We start from the raw sequence: 27,891 nt of genomic DNA on the forward strand, positions 1-27,891 counted from the left end.
ACAGCGTGAGCAGGGGAGGGTCAGAGAGAGAGGGAGTCACAGACTGAAACAGGCTCCAGGCTCTGAGCTGGCAGTCAGCACAGAGCCCGACGTGGGGCTCGAACCCACGAACCGCGAGATCATGACCTAAGCGAAAGTCGGACACTTAGCCGACTAAGCCACCCAGGTGCCCCTACCTATATCTATTTTAAAAATTGAATTAATATTAAGAACCTTCCAAAACAAAAGTACCACACCCAGATGAGTTCACCAGTGAATTCAACCAAATGTTTAAGGAAGAAATCATACCAATTCTCTACAATCTTTTCCAGAAGACAGAAGCAGAGGGAATACTTCCTAACTCATTCTAAGAGGACAACAATGTCTTAATACCCAAACTAAAGACATTGCAAGAAAACTATAAAGCAATATACTTATGAACAGAGGTGCAAAACTTCTCAAACAAATATTAGCAAATTGAATCCGAAAATATATCAAAAGAACTATGCACCACAACCACATAGGATTTATCTAATTATACAAGGCTGGTTCAACACTCAACAATCAATTAATATAGTCTCCATTACAACATCAACAGTCAAAAGAAGATAGCAACAGATACACAAAAAGCACTGGCAAAATTTCACACCAATTTATGATAAAAACTCGCAACAAACCAGGATTAGAAAGAAACTTCCTCAAATTCATAATGAACATGTGTAGTAAAAAAACCTACAGGTAACATCATGCCCTATGGTGAGAAACTAGACTTTTTGTTTAAATTGTTAAGATCGGGCACAAGGCAAGGATGTCCTATTCCACCACTGCTTTTCAACATCAAATTGAAAGTCCTAATGAATTCAATAAGAGAAGAAAAGGAAATAAAAGGAATACAGAAAAAGGTCATTTATGTATAAAATCCAAAAGAATCATCAAAAAGACTCCTAGAACCAGTAAGGGCTTACAGCAACGCTGCAAGATACATTAATATACAAAAGCTGACTAACTTTTTACATATGTGGAATGAACAACTGGAATTTGAATTAAAAACACATCAGCATTTAACATATTAGTATATTATATTAGTATATTCAAAAATGAAATACTTAGGGATAAATCTAAAAATATGTACAGGATCTATTTGAGAAAAAGTATAAAATTCTAACAAAAGATATCAAGAAAAAACTAAATAAACATAGAGATATTCCATATTCATGGATAGGAAAAGTCAATATTGTCAAGATGTCAGTTCTTCTATAGATTCAACAGTCCCATCCAAAATCTCAGTAAGTTATTTCATGGCTGTTGACAAACTGATTCCAGGATTTATATGAAGAGGCAAGAGACCCAGAAAAGCCACCATACTATTGAAGGAGAAGAATGAAGTTGGAAAGTTGAGACTGTCAGTCTTCAAGACTTAAAAAACTGCAGTAATCACAACAGTGTGGAACTGGTGAAAGAACAGAAAAACAGACCAATAGAACAGAATAAAGAAGCCAGAAATAGACCTATATAAATACAGCCAACTGGTCTTTGACAAAGGAGCAAAAGTAATAAAACAGAACAAAAATAGTCTTTCAACAAATGATGTTGGAACTATAAGACACCTACAAGGGCGCCTGAGGGCTCAGTCGGTTAAGCGTCCGACTTCGGCTCAGGTCATGATCTCATGGTCCGTGGGTTTGAGCCCCGCATCGGGCTCTGTGCTGACAGCTCAGAGCCTGGAGCCTGTTTCAGATTCTGTATCTCCCTCTCTCTCTGACCCGCCCCTGCTCACGCTGTCTCTCTCTCTCTCAGAAATAAATAAAACATAAAAAAAAAAAAAGACACCTACATGTTAAAAAAAAAAAAAAAAAAACCTACAATGAATCTATACACAGACCTTACACCCTCCACAAAAATTAAGTCAGATGAATCATAGGTCTAAATGGAAAACACAAAACTATGAAACTCCTAGAAGATAACAGAGGAGAAAACCTAGATGATCTTGGGTACGGTGATGCTTTTTTAGATATAATACCAGAGACATGATTCATGAAAGAATAAGCTAAATTGCATTAAAATTAAATTTTTTCTTTGTGAAAGACATATCAAAAAAATGAAAAGATAAGCCAGAGATTTGGACAAATTTTTTGCAGAAGACACATCTGATAAAAGCCTGCCGTCTGAAACATACAAAGAACTCTTTTTTTTTTATTTTGTTTTACAAATAGTTTATTGTCAAATTAGTTTCCACATAACACTCAGTGCTCATCCCCAAAGTGCCCTCCTCCATGCCCATCCCCCCTCCCCCCCACATCCATCAGTCCTCAGTTTTTGTCAGCATTCAAGAGTCTCTCATGGTTTGCCTCTCTCCCTTTCCCCCCCCATTTCCGCCCTTCTTCCCCCCCTTGTTCCTCCGTCAAGTTCCTCCTAATCCTCCTATACGTGCAAACATATGATATTTGTCCTTCTCTGCCTGACTTATTTCGCTCAGCATAACACCCTCAAGGTCCACCCATGTTGCTACACATGGCCAGATTTCATTCTTTCTCATTGCCATGTAGTGAAACGATGCTCAAAGAACTCTTGAAACACATGAATAAGAAACAATCCAGTTTTAAACAATGGTTAAAAGACCTGCACAGGCACCTCCCCCAAAGAAGGTACACAGATGGCAAGTAAGTGTATTAAAAGGTGTGGAACATCATACATCATTAGGAAATTTCAAATGAAAACAACAATGAGATATCACTACACAACTACTACCATGGCCAAAATCCAAAAACTGACAACACTGAATGTTGACAAGGATCTGGAGCAATAGGAACTCTCATTTATTGCTGGTAAGAATGCAAAATGGTACAATCGCTTTGGAAGACATTTGGAAAATTTTTATAGAACTAGACATATTCTTATCATATGATCCAGGGATTATACTCCTTGGTATTTTCCCAAATATATACAAAATTTATGTTCACACAAAAACCTGCACCTGGATATTTTTAGCAGCTTTCTTTGTAACTTCCCAAACCTGGAAGCAACCAAGATGTTCTTCAGTAGGTGAAAATGTAAGTGCACTGTGGTATATCCAGGTAATGTTACACAGTGCCAAAAAGAAATGAGCTCTCAAACCATGAAAAGACTTGGGGGGGACCTTAAAACCATATTACTAAGTGAAAGAAGCCAGTTTCAAAAGGTACATACTGAATGATTCCAATTACAGTACATTCTGGAAAAGGCAAAACTACAAAGATTAAAAAAGATTAGTGGTTTCTAGGGGTTGATGGAAAGGGAGGGATGATGAGGCAGGACACAGGATTTTTAGGGAGGGGAACTATTCTATATGCTTTTACAATGGTGGATACATGTCATCTGTCAAGCCCCATAGAATGTACAACACTACACATGAAATAAATGTAAACTATGGACTTTGGGTGACAATAATGTGTCAACAGAGTTTATTACTTATAACAAATATACTTCTGTGGTTTGGGATGTTGAGGGTGGGGAAAGGTATGCATGTGTAGGGCAGATGTTATTTGGACATTTTCTGGACGTTCTACTCAATTTTGTCATGAACCTCAAACTGCTCTAAAAACTAAAGTTTTTTAATTACAAAAATCCATTACCCAGTTACATTTACCATATTTCAAGTGCTTGATAAGATAGCCACACATGGGCAGTGGCCACCATTGCAGATAGTACAGATATTAAAAATTAAAAGTTACAGTACAGATTTAAAAAAAAAAAAAGCTATTAGATAAATTAAAGAAACACTCTGTGGGAAGCTTCGGCCCACTGGGAGAAGAATTATAATGGTTATGGATCATTCTGTATTTCTTCTGTTCTGCCCACACATTCCTAATATTCTAAAAATAGGGGAAAAAATAAGAAGGAAAGGCTAAAGTATATTTTAAGTTACTGGACTGTTTAGTGGCTTAGGTCAAACTAGAGAGTGCCATTTCAAAGTCTTTTGTTTATACTCAGGACAGAAGGATTTTTTCCCCTAGTATTTTCCACAGTCTTATACCACTAATATATCTAGGTTTTTTTTTTTTTTTCAAATGATCATCATGGCTATAAACAGGCACTGGAATATCTGTATATTGTCAATTGCCTGAAAAAAATTACTTTAGAATATTCACTCATCCGTGTATTTACAATGTTAATAAGGCATTCAGCTAATTTTTTCTTTTGGTCATTTGAAGGGTCATTTGATAATTATTCATGGACAACATGTTATCCAAAACATGATTACAAAGAGACCAGTGTCTTTTTTTTTAATGTTTTTATTTTTTTCTGAGAGAGAGAGAGACAGCACGAGCAGTGGAGGGTCAGAGAGAGAGGGAGATACAGAATCCGAAACAGGCTTCAGGCTCTGAGCTGGCTGTCAGCACAGAGCCCGATGCAGGGCTTGAGCCCACAAACCGTGAGATTATGACCTGAGAAAAGTCGGATGCTTAATCAACTGAGCCACCCAGGTGTCCCAAGACCAATGTCTCTTTGTAGGAGGATTTTTTAAATTAAACAGATAGGTAAGTAGATAGGTTTATTATGGTTCTTAATGACACCCAAAAGTTTAGCCAGTGTTTGCAAAACCTAACAATCTATATGATCCTTGATCCATGAGCTGTCTCCAAGAAAATTTTCTGAAGAAGTCATCCATGAGATCACAACTTGCTGACAAACTGAAAAATTAGAAGACAATTGGCCTTTATAATCCTAATAAATAGATGGACTAATTTCTGTCTTTCTTCTCTCATCTGTTGAGTGACCAACTTACTTGTTTTAGTAAGTATTCAACCACAGAAACAATCACAAGACGTTTTTGGTTTTCTTCCAGACTGCTGACAACCCAAAGCCACACATAGGCTGGGTCACCACAGCAGTGATCTTCTCATGCATTCAATTAACTTTAGATGAACTGAATTGTAAACTACCTATGTTAGTTCTAATGAATAAACAAGATTGTATCTTGTACTCAACATCCCATAAATTTACCAGGGAAGTTGTTCTAGTTAATGAAAAATCACACAAGGATCAAATTTGTCATACAGTCTTCATTAAGAATTTAAGAAAACATCATCCCTTCTAACTTTAAGAAAAAATAGAGGTTTCTTTTATTTACTTATTTCATGAATGCATCTTTATCTATTCATATACCTTAAAATTAAGGAAGAAGAGGAAAAAAGACAGTGGATAAAATTGAGGCAAATTTCTGTTTTTAGTGAGTTAAAAAAACAAAAGAAGAGAAATGACCTCATATGATTAATGATGGAAACCTTTTGACTTGTAAATGTCTTAAACTTAAACAATTGTATTCACTATAGCATTACATTTTTTTAAAATACTGCTTATAAGACATGTCCTGATAAATATTGTTTATCTGGTACCAATATCTTTTTTACTTTTGAGGTGTTAAAATATAATTTAACAGTTGTATGATACAAAATCAACACCAAAATCTGCTGTTTCTATGCACAAATAATGAACACTCTAAAAAGGAAGGATATTAATAAAATAGTTCCATCTGCAATATAGCCTCAAAAATAAAAAAATAGGAATAAACTTCACCAAGAAGACACAAATAAAGGAAAGATGTCCTATGTTCATGGATTGGAAGACTTAATATTGCTTATATATCGATACCAGGTAAAGTGATCTACAGATTTAATGCAATTCCTATCAAAATCTTTATGATTTTTTTACAGAAATAGAAAAATCTATCTTAAAAGTCATATAATATCTCAAGGGACCCTGAATACCCAGAACAATCTTGGAAAAGGACAAAGTTGGAGGTCTTACACTTTCTCATTTCAAAATTAACTACAAAGCTATAACAATCAAGAGTGTGGTCCTGGCATAAAGGCAGACTATAGACCAATGAAATACAATAGAGAAAGCAGACATAAATTTTTGCAGAAGTAGGTAATTTTGACAACAGTACCAATTCCGTTCTTTCTGAACAGTCCTTTTAACATAAGGTATTGGGAAATTTGGGTATACACATGCAAAAGATTGAAGTTGAACTCTAACCTTATGCCATATACAAAATGAACTGAAAATGGATAAAAGACCTAAATGTATCTTTACATTTAGGTAAATCTTCATGACACTGGATTTGGCAGTGATTTCTGGGATATGTCTTTAAAAGCTCAGGCAAGAAAACAAACCAATAGATTAAATTTGGGTTTACCAACATGTGAAAGTTTTATGCATCAAAGGACATTATAAACAGAGTGAAAAGGCAATCCATGGAATGGGAGGAAACATCTGTAAGTCATTTATATGATAAAGGGGTTAATATGCAGAATATGTAAAGAATTCCTACACCTAACCCTCACACAAAAATCTAAACAAAATGACCAAAAGACCTTAATACGCATCTCTCCAAGAAGATATACAAATGGCTAATAAGCACATGAAAAGATGGCAAAGAACATCACTAACCATTCAGGAAATACAAACGAAAACAACAATGAGATACCACTGCACATCCTTTAGGATTGTTATTTTCAAAATGACAGGCTATAACAAGTGTTGGTGATGATGCAGAGAAAGCGGGTGGGTAAAATGATGCACCCACTTGAAAAAAATAATTAAAAATAGACTTACTTATGATTCAGCAACACCACTTCTGTATATATACATAAAAGAACTGAAAGCAGGGACTTCAAGATATATTTGTATACCCATGTTCATAGCAGCATCATTCGTGATAGCCAAAAGGTGAGAGGCACTCAAGATCCACTGATGGATAAATGAATAAACAAAATATTGCACAGACATACAATGCAATGTTATTCAGCCCTAAAAAGGAAGGAAACTCTGACACGCGCTGACATGGATGAGCCTCGAAGACTTTATGCCAAGTAAAATCAAGCAGTCACAAAAAGACAAATACTGTGTGATTCCAATTATATAAGGCACCTTGGGTAGTCAAATTCTGAGGGACACAGAGTAAAAGGTGTTTGCCAGAGAGTAGGGGCGGAGATAATGGGGAGTTAGTGTTTCATGAGTATGGAGTTTCAGTTCGGGAAGATGAAAAAAGTTCTATAAATGGGTAGTGATGATGGATGCACAAGAATGCGAACATCCTTAGTCATTAAGCTACATACCGCAAATGGTTAAAATAGTAAATTTCACGTTCTGTAAGTTTTACCAAAATAAACACCACACACGCACACACACATACTCCAAGGTTTTGCAAGGTCTCTTTAGCTTATTATAAGAACACAACAAGCAGCACTTAGTTACCCCCAAGAAAGTATGTGATACAAAAGGTATCATACACTGCCTGGTAAGGATTCATTAGCATCACTTTGCAGTGAGAAATATGTATTGTGTTTAGATCTCCAAGTCCTGGAGCAGAGATGTTAAGGGCTGAATGTTTTCTTTCCCTTAAAATGTGTATGTTGAAACCCTATGCCCCAGTGTGACAGTGTTAGGAGGTGGTGCCTTAGATGAGGTCATGGGGACAAAGTCCTTTGGGATGAGTGCCCTTATTAGAGTCCTTTTTTTTCAGTCTGCAATGTGGATTACGTCAAATTTCTTTGTGATTGTCATCTATAACATGATGGAGGGAAGTCTAAGTTTCCTTACCTGAAAGGAACCTGGCTGTTTCATGGTGGTAACTGGTTCGGGAAGGTTGCCTATCCATGGAATGAGGTTTTAGCAGCTACAAAACGTCAGGAGGGCTTGCTGGAGTTCCCTTTCTACAATATTTTGGGAAATGAAAATTTTCTCTGGAATATTTGCTGAAAAATCTCTTATCAAGTGTTGCCTTTAACAGTCTCCTAAGATTTGAATTCAGTAAAAGTTGGTGTGTGGGTTCAACTTAATCTATCCTTTGTCTATTATATGTTGTCTCTTGTTTTATTGAATTCATTTTCTTAGTCATTTCTTTGACAGCAATATAAAGGAGGAGGCTAGAAGTATGTTCTCTTTTCTGGGCAGAAGACAGGAACATTTTCCCAAAGAAGACACCCAGATGGCCAACAGACACAGGAAAAGATCCTCAAGATCACCATCATCAGGGAAATGCCTACCAAAACCACAGTGAGGTATCACCTCACACCATTAGAATAGCCAGAATCAAAACCACAAGAAACAACAAGTGTTGGTGATGTGAAGAAAAAGAAACCTTTGTGCACTGTTGGTCGGAATGCAAACTGGTGCAGTCACTGTAGAAAACAGTATGGAAGTTCTTCAAGAAATTAAAAATAGAATGACCACATGATTCAGTAATTCCACTACTGGGTATTGACGAGAAGAATATGAAAACACTAATTCAAAAAGATATATGAGCCCCTATGTTTACTGCAGCACTGTCTACAATATCCCAATTATGGAAGCAACTCATCCATTGATAGAAGAATGGAAGAGGGGCATGTGGGTGGCTCAGTCAGTTGAGCGTCTGACTTCAGCTCAGGTCATGATCTCACCATCCGTGGGTTCAAGCCCCACATAGGGCTCTGGGCTGACAGCTCAGAGCCAGAAGCCTGCTTCAGATTCTGTCTCCCTTTCTCTCTGCCCCTCCCCAACTCACACTCTGTCTTTCAAAAAAAATAATTTTTTTAAAAAAGAAAAAGAATGGATGAAGAAGAGGTGAGCTGTCACTGGATACCAAGGAAATATCACTCAGCCACAAGAAAGAATGAAATTTTGCCATTTGCAATAACATAGATGGATCCTAAAGGGTTTAATGCTGATAGAAATAAGCCAGAGACAAATACCATATGATTTTACTCATAAGTAGCATTTAAGAAACAAAACAAATGAACAAAATAGGAGACAAACAAAAAAACAGACTATTAAACAGAGTGAACTGATGGTTATCAGAGGGGAGATGGGGGAAACAGGCGATGGGAATTAAGTGCACTTGTTGTGATAAGCACTGGGTGATGTGTGGAATTGTTGAATCACTCTATTGTAGACCTGAAACATATAGCAGTGTATATTAATTTTGCTGGAAGTTTAAAATTTTTTGCTGGGGTAAAAGCCGTGGCCAGAAGAATAATACCATCTTGAAATAAAATTTGCAGTTTCTATAGGGAAAAAAAAAAGAGAGAGAGAGAGAAGAGTGTTCTATTTTAGCATCATTTTTGATTACTAACAGTAACATCCTCAACACAGATTACTATGTTGACTCATGATATCTTTAAATTGGGAGATTTGCTCCCATTAACACAAGTTCTGTGTGGAATGCAGGTCTTTTTAAATTAGTAGCATTGTTCACAAAAGAATACAGCAATTTTGGGGCGCCTGGGTGGCTTAGTCGGTTAAGCGTCCGACTTTCGCTTAGGTCATGATCTCGCGGTTCGTGGGTTTGAGCCCTGCGTCGGGCTCTGTGCTAACTGCCAGCTCAGAGCCTAGAGCCTGTTTCAGTCTGTGACTCCCTCTCTCTCTGACCCTCCCCTGCTCATGCTGTCTCTCTCTCTCTCTCCTAGAAATAAATAAAACATTAAAAAAAAAAAAAGAATACAGCAATTTTAATTTCCCTCTTCAAGCAAGATAGTTAGGACCACAGTCCTCTATGTATCTGGGATCACCAAAGTGAAGGTACCAAAGAGGAGGTTTGTCTGAAGGTTATTTTTTTAAATTCAGCATTATTTTATTTAAATATTTAAATACAGGTTACTATGGGCTTCTAAGTTCCCAATCTTATTTTCCCAAGGGAATTTATGAAGCAGTTTGCATTAAAAATAAATGAAAATGTCCTCTTTTGAAAATTGAGCTGGAAGACAAAAACCACATCATTGTGTCACGTTATTCAGAGACAAAGGTGTTACCTGCTTCTAACTTGTATCTAACAATTCGCTTCTCCATTTTTGCCCAAGGGGAATGATTCAGTTAAGCAAATTCTTAATTGTAATACTCAGGAAAGACAATCATTAGCCATCTTTCATATTTTCTTAAGAAATAGATTACTTTGGATGATGTGTGTGTACATACATGTATGGTTTGAAAGACTAGCTAGAAGAAAAAAAATTCATGGAGCAGAAAAATGCAAACATTTCCAGTGGCAAAGTTTTTAAAATTACAGAGCTCAGCGTTTATCAAAATTGGGTATATTAATCATTTTCCTGGTAGAAAATACCTAAGGGTAGAGTTTGACTGATTTATGGAGGAAGAGAATCAAAATCTTTCAAATTGTTGGTAAGAATGATTCATACTTCTTGTTTTTGGGGGAGAAATAATTGTGAATGTTAAATTATATTAATTTTGCTGCCTAACATGGTTTTTAAATGCTTGTCATTTTTTTCCCCAGAAAAAGAGTATTTTAAATGATGTCAGTTGCACTCACTGATTTCAAGTACAGTATTTGTTGAAAGCAAATACATATATCAAGGTTATTTTATATGTCTTTCAAACAAAATATCCCCTTTATATGGATGGATTTTGTGTAAAGGGCATCACACCTAGGTATTGTCAAACTTCAAAGAAAAGATAGCTTAATAGTTTTCTTGGAGGGAGAAAGGACCAAGAACCAACTTGGTGATTACAGATTACATTGCATTGGACATAACTAGATTTCTCTGAGAAAGCAAGACTCCATCACAATTAATAAATTGGAAGATAAAGAACAATGGGGAAGAGGGAATAGGATCTGTATCCTAAAAGTGTACGATTGTTTCAGTTTAATTTTGTAGTCATGTGATTAAGAAAAGATGAGAGCCTCACAAGAAAGGTGGCTGTTTTTTGTCAGTCAACTAACATTCTTTTCATCCTTTGTAAAAACAATTGTGGAGCTGTTAAAGCTACCGAGCTAAAATAAATGCAGAGAAGCCAAAGGACGATCCTCATCTGACTATTGATAATCCTCTTTATTGACTGGATTTAATACGTAGATTTTATTTGTGTGTGTGTGTGTGTGTGTGTGTACTTAGCTTATTTATTTATTTTGTTAGAGACAGACAGTGTGAATGGGGTAGGGGCAGAGAAAGGGAGAGAGAGAATCCCAAATGGGCTCTGTGCTGGTGGCGCATGACACGGGGCTAGAACCCATGAAACTGTGAGATCATGACCTGTCTGGAAACGAAGAGTCCCATGCTTAATGGATTGAGCCACCCAGGCACCCCTTGGTATATTTTAAAAGCAGAGGATCTTGGGATGGTTGGCTGGCTCAGTCAGTTGAGCACACGACTCTTAATTTTGGGATCATGAGTTTGAGTCCCACATTGGGCATGGAGCCTATTAAAAAAAATTTTTTTTAAAGCAGAGGGTCTTAAGTTCAGTTTCAAAATAGTTTTTACTCTGTCTTTCACATCTGGAAATGTGAAAATGTTCCAGGCAAAATCTGGCTGTCATATTGCTTCAAGGAAACATTCCCAGAAGTGGGTAGATACGAAAGGTGCTCTAAGTGACTGCTCTTCAATCTTGCTGTTTCCTCCCCCACGGTTATGTAAGGGAAATCAAGACCAAAGGAACATGAGTAATAATCCTGAACAGGAAGAGAAGTTTGAAAAGAGCATCCCCTCAGGGCGCTTGGGTGGCTCAGTCAGTTAAGCATCCGACTCTGGAATTTGGTTCAGGTCATGATCCCAGGGTCATGGGATGGAGCCCCATCATGCCCTGTGCTGAGCATGGAGCCTGCTTAAGATTTTCTCTCTCTCTCTCAAAAAAAAAAAAAAAAAAAGAGCATCTGTTCAAACAAATAAGCAAAGAGTGGCGAGGGGAGGGAAAGAGATCCAGAGAACTGTATAGTTAGGGAGATTGGCAGTGGAAAGGGCTAGAAATAAGGTCTGTTTTCAACTGGATGGTCTTGATGTGCATGGAGGGGGTGCCTGACTCTTGTTTCATGTTGTTGGGCATGAACTGGTCAATTCAGGGCTCCCTTCTCTGCCACCTACCTCTAGGAGCTACGGCGTCTCCACTATCAGCTTGGATGCTATTAATGTATTGGTTCCCAGCCAGATGTCCAGTTCCGCCAATTCCAGGGACATCTCTCATTACATCTGTGCTGATAAGCCCCTTGAGGTTTCCATGGACTTGTCGTTATGGAAACAGTTTTACAGGATCTAAAACCTTAGGGAAAAAATGCTTAAAGGTCTGAAGCTTATTTCAGATCCAAAATAAATCTTTCCTTGCCATAATGTCTTATGTTCTCTAAACTGAGTTAATTTATTATTTAAATATGTCCTATTTATTAAAAAGAAAGTCTTATCCAATGGCTAAAAAAAAAAAAAAAAAAAAGATACTTCCGGGCTTGTCTTTTCCTTCTATTTGAGAACATTTGTAAACTTTAGAGAAGGTGAGTGTGAGAAATCCTCTAGAACTTTTAGCTCCGAGAATTTTCTTAGAAGGAACTTTCAGTTCCCAAGCAGAACGAGATAGTCCTTTGTAGCTGCCTCTGTTCTCAAGCACATCTAAACCAGGGTTAGTGGCAAAGGGATATGTTAGCTTTCTCTGGTTGCTGTTAACAAATTACCACTAATCTGGTGACTTAAAATGATAAAAGTTTATTATCTTACAGTTCTCTAGGTCAGAAATCTGGCACGGGTCTCATGGGGCTAAAATCAAAGGGTTGGCAGGGGTGTGTTCCTTCTGGAGGCTCGAGAATCTGTTACCTTGCCTTTCCCAACTTTCAAAGGCGACTGGTGTTCCTTGGCTCCTCACCCCCCCCCCCCTCCACAGCCAGCAGCGCCAAGTCTTCCTGACCCTCCTTCCACCATCACATCTCTCTCTGACTACAGCTGGGGAAGGCTTCCTATTTTTAAGGACTCATGTGATTAAAATGTGACCACCTAGATAAGCCAGGATAATTTCCCTGTCTCGAAGTCCTAAACCTTAATCACATGTGGAACGTCTCTTTCGACATGTAAGATAACATATTCACAGGTCCCCAAGAATAGGAGATGTGCATCTTGGGGAAGAGGGCATGATATCTATACAGGACAAATCTCATGAAATCTTTGTAGCAAACATGGAAATACCAAAAACAAAACAAAACAAAACAAAACCAAACACCACCAAAAAACAAACCAAAAAAAAAAAAAAAAAACACCCAACAAAAAAACAAAAAACACACAAAAAAACCCAAAAACCAAAATACCAAACCAATAGATCTGGTTATAAATACAATTTGGAGAAAGTGGATAAACAAGATAAATGGATTCTAACCTAGTAATCCCAGGGATTGCTGATTATATCAGATACTTCTGTTATGTGACATGTCAAATACTCCCCACCACTTACTTTCTACAGCCAGGAGAAGATAAAAGGGTGAAAAAATATTCTGTGCAAATAATAAGCAGAAGAGCAGAGGCGACTTTATTAACATCAGACAAAGGAGGCTTCAAGACAAAGAGTTTCATCAGAGGTAAACAGAGGGATCTTTCAGCCTGACAAAAGTATCAATTCCATCAGGAAGACGGGACAAACCTAAATATGCATGCATGTAATAACAGAGCTTCAAATGCATAAAGCAAACTTGATAAAATCAAGAGAGAAATAGGCAAACCCACACACCTAAGTCTATATTTTTAATGCCATTCCCTCATAATTAACAGAGGTGGAGACAAAAAATCAGTATGGAATTTGAAAACATGAATAATACCATCAACCAGCCTGACTTCACTGACATTCACAGAACTCTATCGCCAACAGCTGTCACACTCGTGTACTTTCCAAATGCATCTGAGCGCATTTACCAGCAGAGACCATGCACTGGGCCATACAAAAGCCTCAAAATATTTCAAAGAACTAAAATAATGTAGACTATATCTGACAATGAAGGGATTAAATTAAAATCAATAACCAAAGGTACTTTTAAAAGTTACAAATATTGAGAAGGCAGGCACCATACTTCTATAGAACGTGTGTCGAATAAGAAAAAAAGTTACATGAGAAATTTAAGGACATTTCAAGGTGATCAGTATTGAAAACACTACATATTAAAACATATGGGATCGAGCAAAGCAGTGCTTAGAGGAAAATGTATACCTTTAAAGGCTTAGGTCTTCTAATCTAAGAGAAGAAAAGATTTTAAATCAATGATATATCATTCTACCTCACAAAGGAAGAACATAAGCAGAAACTTAATGCAAAGTGAGTAGAAGGAAGGGAATTTTAGAGATAGCAGAAAGAAAATCAGAAGGCAATGGTAGACCGTAACTGTGGTCTTCCATTGGTAGAATTTGTACTAGGGTTACGGCCACACAATGGAGGAAGCAAGGCACATATCCAGAAATCAGGGGTTTCCTGAAACGTCTCTTGATGCTTGCTGACAATGGTAAACGGACAGCCACTGAAAACATGGCCCGACCAGGACAAAGTAGACCCCTCAGTGAAGACCTGACCCTACCAGAAAAGAAATCTGGGTCAGCCAAAGTGCTCCCTGAAGGTGTAAAGAATCAAGATTGGGTACTAGAGGACAGCGATGGTTGAATATCAAATATTGCCACAAGACCAATGGCAGGTGCCTGGGTGGTTCAGCCGGATTAGTGTCAGACTCTTGATTTTGGCTCAGGTCATGATTTCACGGTTCGTGGGATGGAGCCCCACATTGGGCTCTGTGCAGACGGCGCAGACTCTGCTTGGGACTGTCTCTCTCCCTTTACCTCTCTGCCCCCCAACTCCCCCCCCCAACCCCGTACCCTGCTGATGTTCTTTCTCTCAAAATAAATACACAAACATTAAAAAAAAAAAAAAAAGACCAGTAGGGTTTGGAACTTATGTCACTAAGTATCTTGCATTAAGTCTCTATGGTGTTTCGGCTGGCTACCACCCACAAGGGACTTCTCGTGTTCTCTCATCTTGGGTGCTGAGCCACTGCCACAGAGACCATTTCCAAGGAGGTGTTGGCAAGATTTGCAGAGAGCTTTGCTGTAGCCCACACTGCATTTCTCTTTCTCCTGCCCTGGGCTTCTCCAATGTTTTGGCATGAGGCCATCGAGAGAATTTCCCAGTTGTGCAAGCATGCATAGCCAGAAAGGGGTGTATGGAGGGGGGATAGGTTTGTGGGGCTAGGTTTGAACAACGGAGACAGAAGCCCCCTCAGAAGGTCTGATGTGGTGGGTCCCCATAGTGGTGGTCAAGTTAACAAACACACATCATTTTATTGACTTTTTGTCATTTTCTGCTTCACTCCACCTGCCCTTCATTCCTGCTCCTGGGCTCACCTCCAGGATGAACTGCCTTCACACGCGCATTTGTCTTTAGTCTCTGCTTGGGGCAACCCCAGCCTAGCACACTCATCTTTCCCAGAGCGTGAATTTCCTCTGGGCACTCAAGCCTGCATTCATTCTTAAATTTCCTTAGAAACCATTCAATGCCACCAAGAGTCAATGTGCTTGGATAAAGCAATCCTACTTTGGAGAATTTAGGCTGGCAGATTTCCCTAGTGAAGACTTTCTGCTTTGCTGACTTCATCGCTAATGGCCCGGTTTTTGCCCCTTGTTCTTTTTCTTCTGGGAGTCTGAAATAACACACCCAATTTCTTTGAAACAAACAAGCAAGGCAAAAATGTAGCTAATCTTTCCACATTAGCCCAGCTCAGAAGGTGCCTGGTAAATTTCCAGCATTTAGTAAATAACCAGTCTGTGAAAGTATTCGCCCGCCCTTACCCTTTACTTACTGCCATTTATTTTCTTTGCTGTTTTACAGAGTCTTGAAACCTTGTTTTCTTCCCTTTAAATGACAAAAGCCTATTTTCTCTGGCACAGCCCCAGCGCACAGCAACAGTTAAAGTTGCTGCTATGTGAAAGAGTCCTATTTATTTAGAAGTTACTGAAAAGGCCGTGAGAGCAGGCGACCTGGATTATAGGAAGTAGCCCCAGCAAACTCGAGAGTATTTTCTTTCCTGTCTTTTTGCCAGGATGCCGATTTTCCCTTGGCCAATAGTAATTTGCAACAAGGTCAAGATTCATTCTAGTTGGAATCTCATAGGATATCTGCCACATTTCTTACGAGCCATTGCTTAACCTTCCCTCAACTGAGTCATAAAGAGAAAGGAAGGCAGAGGCAGAAAACTGACCATCAGGAGACCCAAGAGTTAATTTGAAGCCTGATATACAGACATTTTAAACAAAAAGGAGCTCACCACATCAGTGATGAGTGACAGTGTGCTTTTGAAGCTGCCACACAAGGCTAGCAACCCAGATCTCTCAAGCTGGAAGGACCATGGGATTTTGTAATACTGACCACGGCTTGAGGATTAGGGTTCAGAAGAGGTGGGTTGAACCTGCCCCACTAGTCTGCCTTCATCATCAAGATTAGGAAATTCCCTGAGTATCATAAACAACATGTAAGAACATTTCTAAACACAGAAGTACCTTTTGGTGATGACCTCCTCTCTCTAAATCTCGTGAGAATTAAGAAAAATAACCAAAAAGTCAAACATATTTAGAGCAGGGTTTACAATGGTTGTTTTCATTGAAGGGAGCCCTTATAGAATTCTACTTCCAGAATTTGCTGTTACCTGGTTGTATTAGCACAGGTTCCTGCCTTTCAGATTTTTTTCCTTATAAAACATTTCTCTTTACTTAACTTCCAGGACAATAGCGAGATTCTGTGACATCACAAGTCAATCGCCAATGGTCCTGTTCCACATTTTACCTTCAGTATTGTTTATTTTACTTTTCTGCTCCAGGATACAGGTCATCACATATTTTACTTCCATTTGGATTGGCTTTCTATTGGTTTTCACTCTTAAGTATCTCTTTTACTCGTGTCTGTCATTTTTATTTGTATTATTCCAACACATAAGAAGGGATAGTTTCATGTTTTGTTTTGGTTTGTTTTGTTTTTAAGTAGGCTTCATATGCATTGCGAATCCCAACACGGGGCCTGAACTCACAGCCCTGAGATCAAGATCTGGGCTGAGATCAAGAGTTGGATGCTTAACTGACTGAGCCATCCAGGTGCCCCAAGAAGGGATCGTTATTATGACTTCCCCCTTAATACATTTAAGACCTAAAAAGTCCAATAGAGGGTGGCCTTTAAAAATCTGGTTTATTTTGCAGTTTCTAGAATCGAAAACAGGTAAAATTTCCCAACTTTCATTCCTTCATCAGATTTTAGAGGATGAAAAGTGATGACTGAGTTACCGTAAGTATCAGCAAGGCCCTCTCTAGGAAATACACACTGCAATGTTAGAGACTCAACACTATAGTCTTTCTCATTTTACCAGTCTGATAGCCCTTTAGCAATTAAAACTTAAATCATTTATTTTTAAAAATTACAATTGGCTGGGGCACCTGGGTGGTTCAGGTGGTTGAACATTTACTCTTGATTTCAGCTCAGGTCATGATCTCAGGGATCGAGCCTCGAGTTAGGCTTCATGCTGAGCATGGAGCCTGCTTAAGATTCTCTCCTTCTCTCTCTCCCTCTCTCTCTTTCCCTCCCTCAAAAAAAAAAAAAAAAACAAAACAAAACACTACAGTTGGTTAATTAAGCCAAACAGTTCATTAATTAATGACAAATTCGGTTGAACTATTTTCTAATGTATAAACAACATAGCTGGCTGTTTCACAGAACTTTCCATTTTTCCGCTAGAAGAACAGGCCTCATAGAGGGGTGCAAAGTTAGAGCAGAATGAACTGATGATCACTTTTTGGCAATTCTAAAGGTTTCGCTCATTCCACTTAAATTCACTGAAAGGACATCAATATTTTCTGTATCTCAAATTATGTTTCTTCTGCCTACAACTTACTTTCTTGTATTACACAGACTACTTCTTTAGCCTTTCATATTTTTAAAAGGTTTTTTTTTAATTTTTAAATTTATTTCTGACAGAGAGAGACTGCATGAGCAGGGAAGGGGCAGAGAGAGAGGGAGATACAGAATCCAAAACAGGCTCCAGGCTCTGAGCCAGCTGTCAGCACAGAGCCCGACATGGGGCTCGATCCCACGAACTGAGATCATGACCTGAGCTGAAGTCGACGCTTAACCGACTGAGCCACTCAGGCGCCCCCATATTTTTAAACATATCCTTCTTCCCCTCTCCCCAACTATCTTTCCATTTTATGGCTCTGTCTCTGTTCTACATTTTCAGAGTTCAGAAAAACAAACTAGAAAAGCCACATAGCTTACCATTTCCACCAAGGATAAATATAAGAACATCCCCGCAGTCACTGTTAAGATCCAGTTCTGAACACACAGAGCAGCTGAGACTGAGAGACCAACGTACAGTCCGATGAAGGCAGTCAGAGCACTTATAAAATTCATAAGGATGGCAGTCCTAATAGGAAGTCCAGAGCTTAAGAGCACAGCAAAATCTCCTGGAATTTAAGGGCAAAAGAAAATATAATCATTGTTTAATTGATGATGCCTTTGGTGGAGGAATGTGCTATTAGGCTGTTCCAAACTTCAGCGACTGGGACTGATTTTATAAGTAGAGTTGGGTGACCAGTCGGTAAAGCACTCGCCCGTATTTCTCTGGGATTCAGGGCCTTCTCATTATACTATTAGGAAGTTACATTTCAAGAGCTGTCTTCCTTTTCTATTCCTGAAGACAGCGTATACTGAGAGGAGTGTGACACAGTCTTCAGTTCCCGATGCCCTGTGACATTTTCAACTTAGATAAATGCAGAATAAAGCACTTCCTTGTTCCACGGTTTTTAAACCTTCTTGCCTGGAAACTCTCCAGGCTAAATCCCGTTACATCGGCTTTTCTTATTTGCTTATGTAAGAACTGCTATGGGGAGAGAATGCTACTTAATAGGAGATTTAAAAACCATTGCCAGAGTTGGTTAGGAAAACAAACTTTTCCTTTAGAAAGTGTTTTGCTGCCTCGATGATTATAGAAACATGACCTTATTCTCTCCACACCTTTCCTCCCAAAGAAGAATCACCTCTGAATCTGAGAGCCTCTAGTTCTTAGTTTGGGAGACAGGGAAGAGACTAAAATTCAATAAATCATCAGGGGGCTCCGTTTCTTTGTTCCAAGGCATAACTGGTCCTACGAACAGGTCTTAAACCGTCTTTGCTGGTCTGCCACAGATTGTCACACTCCTCTGCGGTTTTATTATAATAGTGAGGGGGTGCACCTGAGTGGCTCAGTTGGTTAAGCCTCTGACTTCCACTCAGGTCATGGTCTTGCGGTTCAGGGATTTGAGCCCCATGTTGGTCTCTGTGCTGACAACTCAGAACCTGGAGCCTGCTTCAGATTCTGTGTCTCCTTCTCTCTCTGTCCCTCCCCCACTCGCACTTTCTCTCTCTTTGTCAAAAATAAATAACCATTAAAAAATAATAATAAGTGAAAAGCAGGACCATGGTCTAGGGCACCCGGGCCAGGGACATTTTAATGGATTCAGGAAGGGCCTTGGATACACTGCTCAAAGAAGGATGGGTGATGATTTGGTGACAGAATTTGGGACAGTGGACACTGAACACCAGAGGTTGAAGGAGTCAGCCTCTGCTCTTTCTGGGACCGTTTCAGAAATGTCTATTCCATCTCCTCTGGCTTCCTGGGAGGCAGAATTTGAATTATGGGGCTATTAAGATTCTCCAGAAAAAGAGCCTCCCGTGCCTCTGCTACCATACGCCTGTCATTTCAATTTTATGCTTGGCCTTAGACATTTTATATAAATCAAGTTGATGAAACCATGGTGTGGCTTTAATTTAAATGTTATTTTATCTCACTGGCCTGTTTGCTGACATAATGGGTAAAGGTCCCCTCTTAACGTTCTTCCCACATTTAATATACAGATTTTAAAGTCTTTGCCAAAGTCGTTTACAATGATGAGGCTTCTCTGAATGACTTTCTCCCATACAGAACCCTCCAGAATCCAAAGAGCGTGACTTAGGACCCTGGGAAACACCATCAAGAGTCTAGCTGAATTGTATCCCAAGGCACAGATTCTTTTTTTTTCCTAGTTGTGTTACTCATACTGTTTAAACAGATTATCAATGGAAAGTACTCATCTTTCAGGGGCATGTTAGAAAAAGACACCTACAGACCATAGCCAGAAATAACACCGTGGCGTTCTCCACAAGCAGGAAACAGTGCCCCTGCTACGCGACTTACCCATTTCGTGTGGGATTTCATGACACAAGATAGCGAGTGTGGTGATGGCTCCGGACTCGGACGACGACGAGAAGGCAGCTCCTATCACAAGACCATCTGCAAAATTATGCAGGCTGTCCCCAACCAGCACCATGACTGCTAACAAGCTAATGGTTTTGTCTGAAGAACCAAACAAAGGTGTGAGAAAGCATGAACAGGGCACTAGATAGATCATGGAGCCCTTCCCACACAACCAACTTTCCCATACCCTTGACATTCTTAGATTGCCTCAAATGAAGCAACCCCATTTTCTGCATTCAAAATAAGCCAGGAGTGGAGATGCAAACTAGTCAGTGACACATTTGCCTGTGTGGTCATTGTTTTTCTAATGGCTTTGACTAGTCACGAGATACATTAGACCTTGGCATTCACTATTCTCTCACCTTGTTCAGCTAACGCCAAAGAAAAAAATAAAAATAATATTGTTATAACCTTCCAAAATCCCACCAAAGACCTTTCCATGTGCATCTTCTGTAAAGCGCCTTAAAATAATTTAAGACCCTCCTTGCAGAGGGTCATTAAAGTGGAGGCTGTTTTCCAAAATGGTCTCCTCTGGGCCAGACTGTCCCTGTACTGCTATTTTCTGCTCCTTGCTTCCCTTTCGGGTTGGCGCTCATGACCCTCTTGAAGTATTTTGTTCCCTCTCCAGCCCTGTAGCCATGACAGAACCCCTATCAACTCGGCTAGCCCCCAAATTAGCTTTGGAACAATTAGCTAATGTTCTTGTCTTTCTGGAAAGTAACTTTCAGTACTCGACCAGCTGGACAGTGAATAAAATAAAGAGAAGCTGTTTTCATGGGGTTCTATTCCATAATACACATTATCTAATTAGTAGAGAGTCAATGAAATAATTAACGAAATATTTTAGATTGTAATTGGTTTCAAGTTTTTAACACAGAATTTCTATTTTCAAAAACCTCAAAGTGCGTATCAGTACAACCCCATAATGAAATCGAACAATTAATAAATTCAAATAATACTGTGGGGACAACACTTATTCTGACAGTAAGCCACCTAGGCCTACCTTTTGAGAATAAGAGGCCATTCAAATCAATTTCCATGGTCTAAAAGTTCATTAATTACTCGGTTGCTCCCCACTGAGTGCCCACAGTAAGCAGTAGCTGTTGTTGCTGTTAGAACTGAATACAATATTCTAATAATTAGGGAATACGGTCTGACTCATTTCATATCCCACCCATAAGTAACTTCGGTCAAGTAAACAGTAGATATAGTCCAGATTATTGGGCAGGAAACAAGACTACTGACTGCCGTGCAGAGATGTCCCACGCATTTCACTTCTAACAATCATGCCTTATTTACAGCTATCACTGTGAGACTAACTTAGATCCTACTTGTGGCTCACTAATTCATTTTATTCTTCATTAAAAATGAGGAGGTTTCAGGCAACCGTCATGAAAGCACAGAATAAATATCAAATTATTGAATTCAGGGAGTTCTTATTGGCATGGCCTGGAAGCTCTCAGAATTTAATCATCTTACCAGGTCGCGGTGCGGTTCCTGCCAATTTTCAGCAATAAAGCTCTTCTTTGTGAAAATAAAACAATTCAGGGCAATACATCTGGCAACATGGCAGCATGCAAACAAATTGTGATTTCCATGTGCTCATATGTAGTTTTGTTACGAGTGGCATATACTCAAATGGAAATTTTTTACTCAATTTATATTCTGCTGAGAAACAGTGTGGCCTATTTTTGTTGTCTTATTATTTTATTTTCTCTGATTATGGGTTTCTAAATGTCAGATCATGGACATGTAATAAGCTGCAAGGTAAACAGACATATTTGCATATAAGCCCCAAGGAAGGCAATTGTACACATTGTTTAAAGTAACTTAAATATTATTCAGTGGGAGGTCAGACAAGCCTTCACTGGTAATCTAATGTACTTATTCCAGAATTATCAATAATATTTTATCTTGGCTTATATAGCTGGCAGTCATATTCATTTCTATGTTTCTAAGCTATCAGAGGTTTTCCGGGGTGAGACATGGGCCGGACCTTGTATCATGTTGCTTTTTGTTTATTTAAATCAGGCTGTGGGTAGAATTTTCACATCCTGTCTTTTGAAACACAAGCTGAGTTCCACCAATGAGGTAATGTGAAACAAGTAATCAAATATTTGAAGCTAATTCAATATGTCCCTGGAAAAAGGGCAGTTGGGTAATCAAATTTGGATTTGTTCACTGTTGATTCTGAATGCCAAGCTTGCTATCTGAAGTGGAAAGATATGAGGCCACCAAAATACTCGGATCGGACCATTGTCACACCCGCATCTAGCATCTGACACCCCACTCCTAAGGTGCCTGGGAGTTTTCTTCTTTCCTCTTCCTTTTCTTCAAAAACAATAAATGAGGGGCGCCTGGGTGGCTCAGTCGGTTAAGCATCTGACTTCAGCTCAGGTCATGATCTTGCGGTTCGTGAGTTCGAGCCCCACGTTGGGCTCTGTGCTGACAGCTCAGAGCCTGGAGCCTGTTTCAGATTCTGTGTCTCCCTCTCTCTCTGCCTCTACTTGTGCTCTCTCTCTCTCTCAAAAATTTAAAAAAAAAAACATAAAAAATTTAAAAAAAAAGACAGTAAGTGAAGAAATGTCTCTTGCATCCCTACTAGGTACCAGGCATTGTAAAATCTCTCCTGGAACTACAGATTTAGAAGGAAAAATATATGTAGCAATGTCCTGAAAGCAGAATTGGACAGACCCCATGATTACATATTTTGAATCAAAGAAATAAATTACAGAAGTACGTATGTATAACACATTTAAAATAGTGATCGTCAGTCGTGTTTGTTCTTTTAGCGTTGATATCCCCAACCAGATTGCAAACCAGGGATAAAGACCATTCTTATTTTATTCTCCAGCGCATGCACAGTCCCTGAAAAACAGTGCAGCTTCAAACATTTCTTGAGTGAATGAAAGAGTGTGAGGAAAGATGTGGAGAAATGCATGCACGAATGACCACATCAAAATTGTCGGTCCATCCACATTCCTTAGTTACTCGGTACTGGAGCTTCCTGGTATGTAATCCTGGACAGGAACTTATCCTCTCTAACTACTGGTTTCTCCATTTGTTTAACTAGGCTAATAATCGCTCTTACTTCATTAAGTTATAGGAGTATTAAATAAAATAATCCATGATGCACTGAGCACGATGCCTGGCATATAATGTTAGCTATTTTTATTAGTAACAAATCTACTATGGTAGTATGGGAATAACTAATCATGACTGCGTAATATTAAAACATGGAGAAATTTGTGTCACAAAAGGGTAGTATCAGTGAGAAAAGTGGGGCAGAGTTGTGGAAGCAGGTGACAAAAGCCACAAGAGACCAAAAACATTTGGAAAATCATTCAGAAACAAATGAAAAGGAAGAAAGCTGTATACAAAATGGGTACATTAAATTCACGAATAAAGAAAACCTTAGAAAAAATCTGGTTGAAAATTATGTGAATGAGTGAGATGTAGAATAAGATGTGACTGATCAGTTATCACTCATTGGAACTCTATCTCCATGGCATCCCACATGAGACAGACATCTGTGCTTAGTTTCAGCAGACTGTGATAGAAGTTTCCAGACTTCATAGCAAAGCAAAAGGCTCCGTTATCATGTAAGCATGGATTTTTTAAATTGACATTTAGTCGACACACATTGCTACATTAACGTCAGGGCACTACATCATGATTCTGCACGTCTATACCTTATTAGTGCCATGCTCATGATTTTAAAGAAGCCTTGATAACTACATATGAATCTACACTAATTGCGGGTCTCAGACGATCAATTTCAAATAGTTTAGGAAATCATCATTTTTAAAGAATAAAGTTGATGTTAACGCGTAGCATGTGTGAAAGATGGATAAGAATGAGTATTAAACATTTTCTCATAGAGGCTGTAATAATGAAAAACAAACTCAATGAGAAACCTATATGATTTCAACACACTGTTTCCCAACAGACATAAACTTTTTTCTGTGGTACTTTCTACATTTAAAGTTTAGCTCTTTACCAATGGTACTCACATTTTTGGCTGGAGGCGGTCATATTGCCTACAGGAATTTCAGCTGCCTGTGAATCTTCTGGGCCTTTCTATTTTAAATGAAAAAATAACTAGTGAGAGATTAGCAGTGGCCATCATTTTATTGTAAAATGGAAATATCTGGACAGTTATGCTGGTTTTTAAACATTTTAACACCCCAGAATACAGCACAACTTTGAAATTTCACAGGCAAGCCTAGAACGTAAAGCTGGAGGTTTGTGAGCAAACTTGTGGCACTATGTGCCTTTAGATGAAAATAGTAAATTGTCTCCATACAGAGCTAGAGGCTACAGGGACAGTCTGTAATCCAGGCTCTTAAATTATGTAAGCCTTTGTGAAATCCAAAAGCTGTAGAAAGAAACAGCTCTTGATTCTTGACCTAATTTGATACTTCTCCTGTGTGGTGGACTGTGGGTCTAGGATTCATTTTCTGATCTCTTAGCACATCGTGTATTGTGGATAGAGAACAAACCCATGCAAACCCCATGCCTCACATTACTTGTGATGGAGAAATATTCTCTTTCGGGGGCTTTGCCAGTGAGTAAAAGAATCTTGTTGATTAAGAAAGCAAATCAACAGGGGCACCTGAGTGGCTCTGTCAGTGAAGAGTCCAACGTTAGCTCAAGTCATGATCTCATGGTCTGTGGGTTCAAGCCCCGCATCGGGCTCTGTGCTGGGAGCCTCCTCCAGATACGGTGTCTCCCTCTCTCTCTATCCTTCCTGTTACTAGCACTCTGTCTCTCTCTCTCTCAAAAATAAATAAACATTAAACAAAGAAAGCAAATCAACAGACTTACAAAAAAATATAATAAATTAAGATTTTTTTATCCTTTCATACGACAGAGAGGTTAGATTTTGAAACTGACTTCTGTGAGTTAATATGATGTGATTTTATTTTAGAGACTGACTCACGCATCAGGAAAGTCACTTTCCATCCCTGTGCCTCCTATTCTCATTCTATTATGTGAAAAGAATACTTTTCACAGGCAGTCCTCACTTTTCTTAAGTTCACATTATGCCAGGTCGCTTTTATGAAAAACCTACATTAGTACCCGTTTCCACTAACTGAAAAAAGTCCAAAGAGGGTTTTTGCTTTTATGAAAAAAAGCCAAAGGCACAAAATAGCACTCAGCATTCATTCTGCAACAAGCCTACAGTGGCAGCGTGGGCCCCACCAGTGAGTGGCTCCCCAAGCTCATTTCCCGGGAACTCCATTCAGCATCTCAGCATCAAGCCACCAGACCTTTGTTCTGTATCTGTGAGCATCTGTGCTTTTGTTTTTACGTTGTGTGGTGAGCAACACAGGGTTTGAACTCACGACCCTGAGATCAAGACCTGAGCTGAGATCAAGAGTCGGGTGCTTAACCAACAGAGCCACCCAGGCACCCCTGTGCTTTATTTTGATTTATTTTGTGCACCTCTTAGCCAAATGTGCCCCCCAGGTATCAAAAAGTCTTAAGAGAGGTTATTTTGGGGGACTGGGAATGCTCACAAATTTTTCCATATAAATGAATGGTAACTGCTTCTTCATTTTATACCATTTTGGCTTACAAAGGTTTCTTCAAAATGCTCTGTTTGGCTAGCGAGGGAAAACTATCCTATTGAACATGACCTTTTAAAAGCAATATTTACTGGGGCACCTGGCTGACTCAGTTGGAAGAGGGTGTGACTCTTGATCTCAGGGTTATATATACAAGCCTCACGTTGATCGTGGAGATTACTTAAATAAATAAATAAACTTAAAAAAATAAATGCATATTTACATAATTCTATCACCCAAAGTTGTGAAAATGTTGAGCCATGTTTAATGTGGGGCCTAAGCACCTTTTTAAAAAATGTAAAACAGAGAAAATAAACTTATCTTTCACATAGGGGAACAGTAGCCGCTACTCAAAACATATAATAATGAGCAATGTTTGGATAAGTGGCTGAGAAGTAAGGTAGGAACTGAAGGACACAGGGTAAGAGTGAACAAGAAAGCAAATGTGATTTTTTTTTACATTATATCAAAAGCCTGGTTATAATTAAAAGACAGGAGTTCAAATATATTTACTCTAGGTTTTCCCACGCAAAACTATATACTATGTAAAGGAATTTAGAGGCAAGCATCCAAGATGCCTTGATTGGTGAGAATTATGAGTTCTCCTGCTTCCTGAAAAACCATGAACTTGAACCAATCAGTCTTAAAAGTTCGTATTATTTCTATTCACTTAAAGTTGATCTTGCAGCTAAAATAACCAAAGGAATAGTGACTGTGGTATTAGTGAGCTGGCATATTCAAATAGTTCAAAACTCATAAGGTTAGCACCAGAGATTTATTTATATCGATCTCAGGATTCTGAGCCCTTCATTGAAACAGAAGGAATAAAATCAGCATGAAACTGATTTTAAAACTAATCTCAGCCTGAAATTACCTTCTTCCAAGCCATATGCGAAGTACCTAAGCCATAAACATAATAAAGGTTTTCAAAGTCACTTTTTCAAAGGGACGGTTTTGTTCATAATTGAGTCAGTTCTAGATCTGTGATCTACCAGCAGACTTCTGTTGCTGGGGCAGTGTCTCAGGCACAGCTTACTCATTTCCACTGGGTCAGGACTCTATTCTTGAACTGTAAACCCTTCCTCCAACGGCCACAGTTAGAACTGTTACATGTTACTTTCATATTCTTCCTGCCCCTTTGCTTGTTACTTAGAGAATTATCAGAATGGGAGCATTGGTTTGAACCCGACTGGAGGTTGTGTTTTGCAAATTTGCATGGAATATTTGCCCTGGAAAACTCAGTGTAAGAGAAGCCACCTCTGAGACATCTTGTGGGGCAGAATCAATTATTTTCTGCAGTACAAAATGATCACCCCACGCCTAGAGCAGCCGGATTCTCTCAGAGTCGTGACACCGAGGCTTTTCTTTCCGGGAAGCAACTTTATTCTTGCCGGCCCCGCTCAGTTGTGATCGTACCTGAAGAAATGAGCCCCCAACGCCACGTGGCATAGTTTTTAAATATATTTTCTCTTTATCTGTCTCCCATATTTGGTAACACACAGAAACATGTAGTCTAATGAAGTGGTCTCACGTTACAAGGTCATGAGGGCTATTGTCACGTGCGCACAGCCAGGTTACTTTGAGGTTTTGTTATTTTAGGGTTTCTTTGTTTGTTTGCTTGTTTGTTTCCTTAGGGAGGGGACCCTACCACACTAGCTGTGCTACTTCCTTGCTCACCATTTATTTGGCCCCATCTGGTCATGGCTAAGGACTACTCAGAGTGGAAAACCTGGAAGTCAACTGGTTTGTGAAAACCCTACAAACAAAATGATCAAGATATATATTATGCAATCTAATCATATATGCTTCAAAGTGGTGCGGGTACCAAGGGTCTGAATCTGCGGAAAAGCTTTTTACTGTTTAAAACAGCTTTCAGGTGCTTGGCAAAGTTTCTCAAACTACTTATCATGGTTCAGAACAGGCAGATCAGGGGTGGACTTTTTTTTTGTTTTTAATCTGTCATCTGTTCATTAAGGAATAAAGGAAAGAAGGTAATCAGATCAGTAGAATACCTCAGATCGGTAACCTACCAACTGGATAGTTGAAGCAGATTTGTCTCTGCCTGACTGGTCGCCTAATTCAGCGTTGAGTGCAAGGTGGTGGGAATGTTCCCCACGCCCATTAACCAATGACACGCCCTGCTGGAGGAAGACGGTTTAAAATTAGTGCTGAAGCCAGAAGAACACAGGTGCAGCCTCTGTCAATTCCATGGTTCTATTTAACATTTGGCTTATTGGCCAAAGTGAAGGGCAGCACACGAGAAGGCATTTCATCGTGGTAAACACTAAAATGTCTCACCTTGGGGAAGCACGGGACTGCTCTGAAACATCG

At 39.1% G+C, this 27,891-nt stretch overlaps 1 protein-coding gene across 1 annotated transcript in view; it reads right to left on the reverse strand.

Annotated features, from left to right (window-relative positions):
* Positions 1–27,891, reverse strand: part of SLC39A12 (solute carrier family 39 member 12) — a 78,064-nt gene that overhangs the window by 10,431 nt on the left and 39,742 nt on the right. Inside the window, exons 9-12 of the mRNA XM_039245888.1 lie at positions 27,591–27,701; positions 24,004–24,070; positions 19,931–20,089; positions 17,995–18,182 (exon numbers count right to left, since the gene is read on the reverse strand). Coding sequence (XP_039101819.1) covers positions 17,995–18,182; positions 19,931–20,089; positions 24,004–24,070; positions 27,591–27,701 — 525 coding nt within the window. The remainder of the gene's footprint in view (positions 1–17,994; positions 18,183–19,930; positions 20,090–24,003; positions 24,071–27,590; positions 27,702–27,891) is intronic.

The sequence above is a fragment of the Hyaena hyaena genome, unplaced genomic scaffold (assembly GCF_003009895.1).
Source record: "Hyaena hyaena isolate Hyena2069 unplaced genomic scaffold, ASM300989v1 scaffold_277, whole genome shotgun sequence".
In the NCBI taxonomy this organism is placed as follows: domain Eukaryota; kingdom Metazoa; phylum Chordata; class Mammalia; order Carnivora; family Hyaenidae; genus Hyaena; species Hyaena hyaena.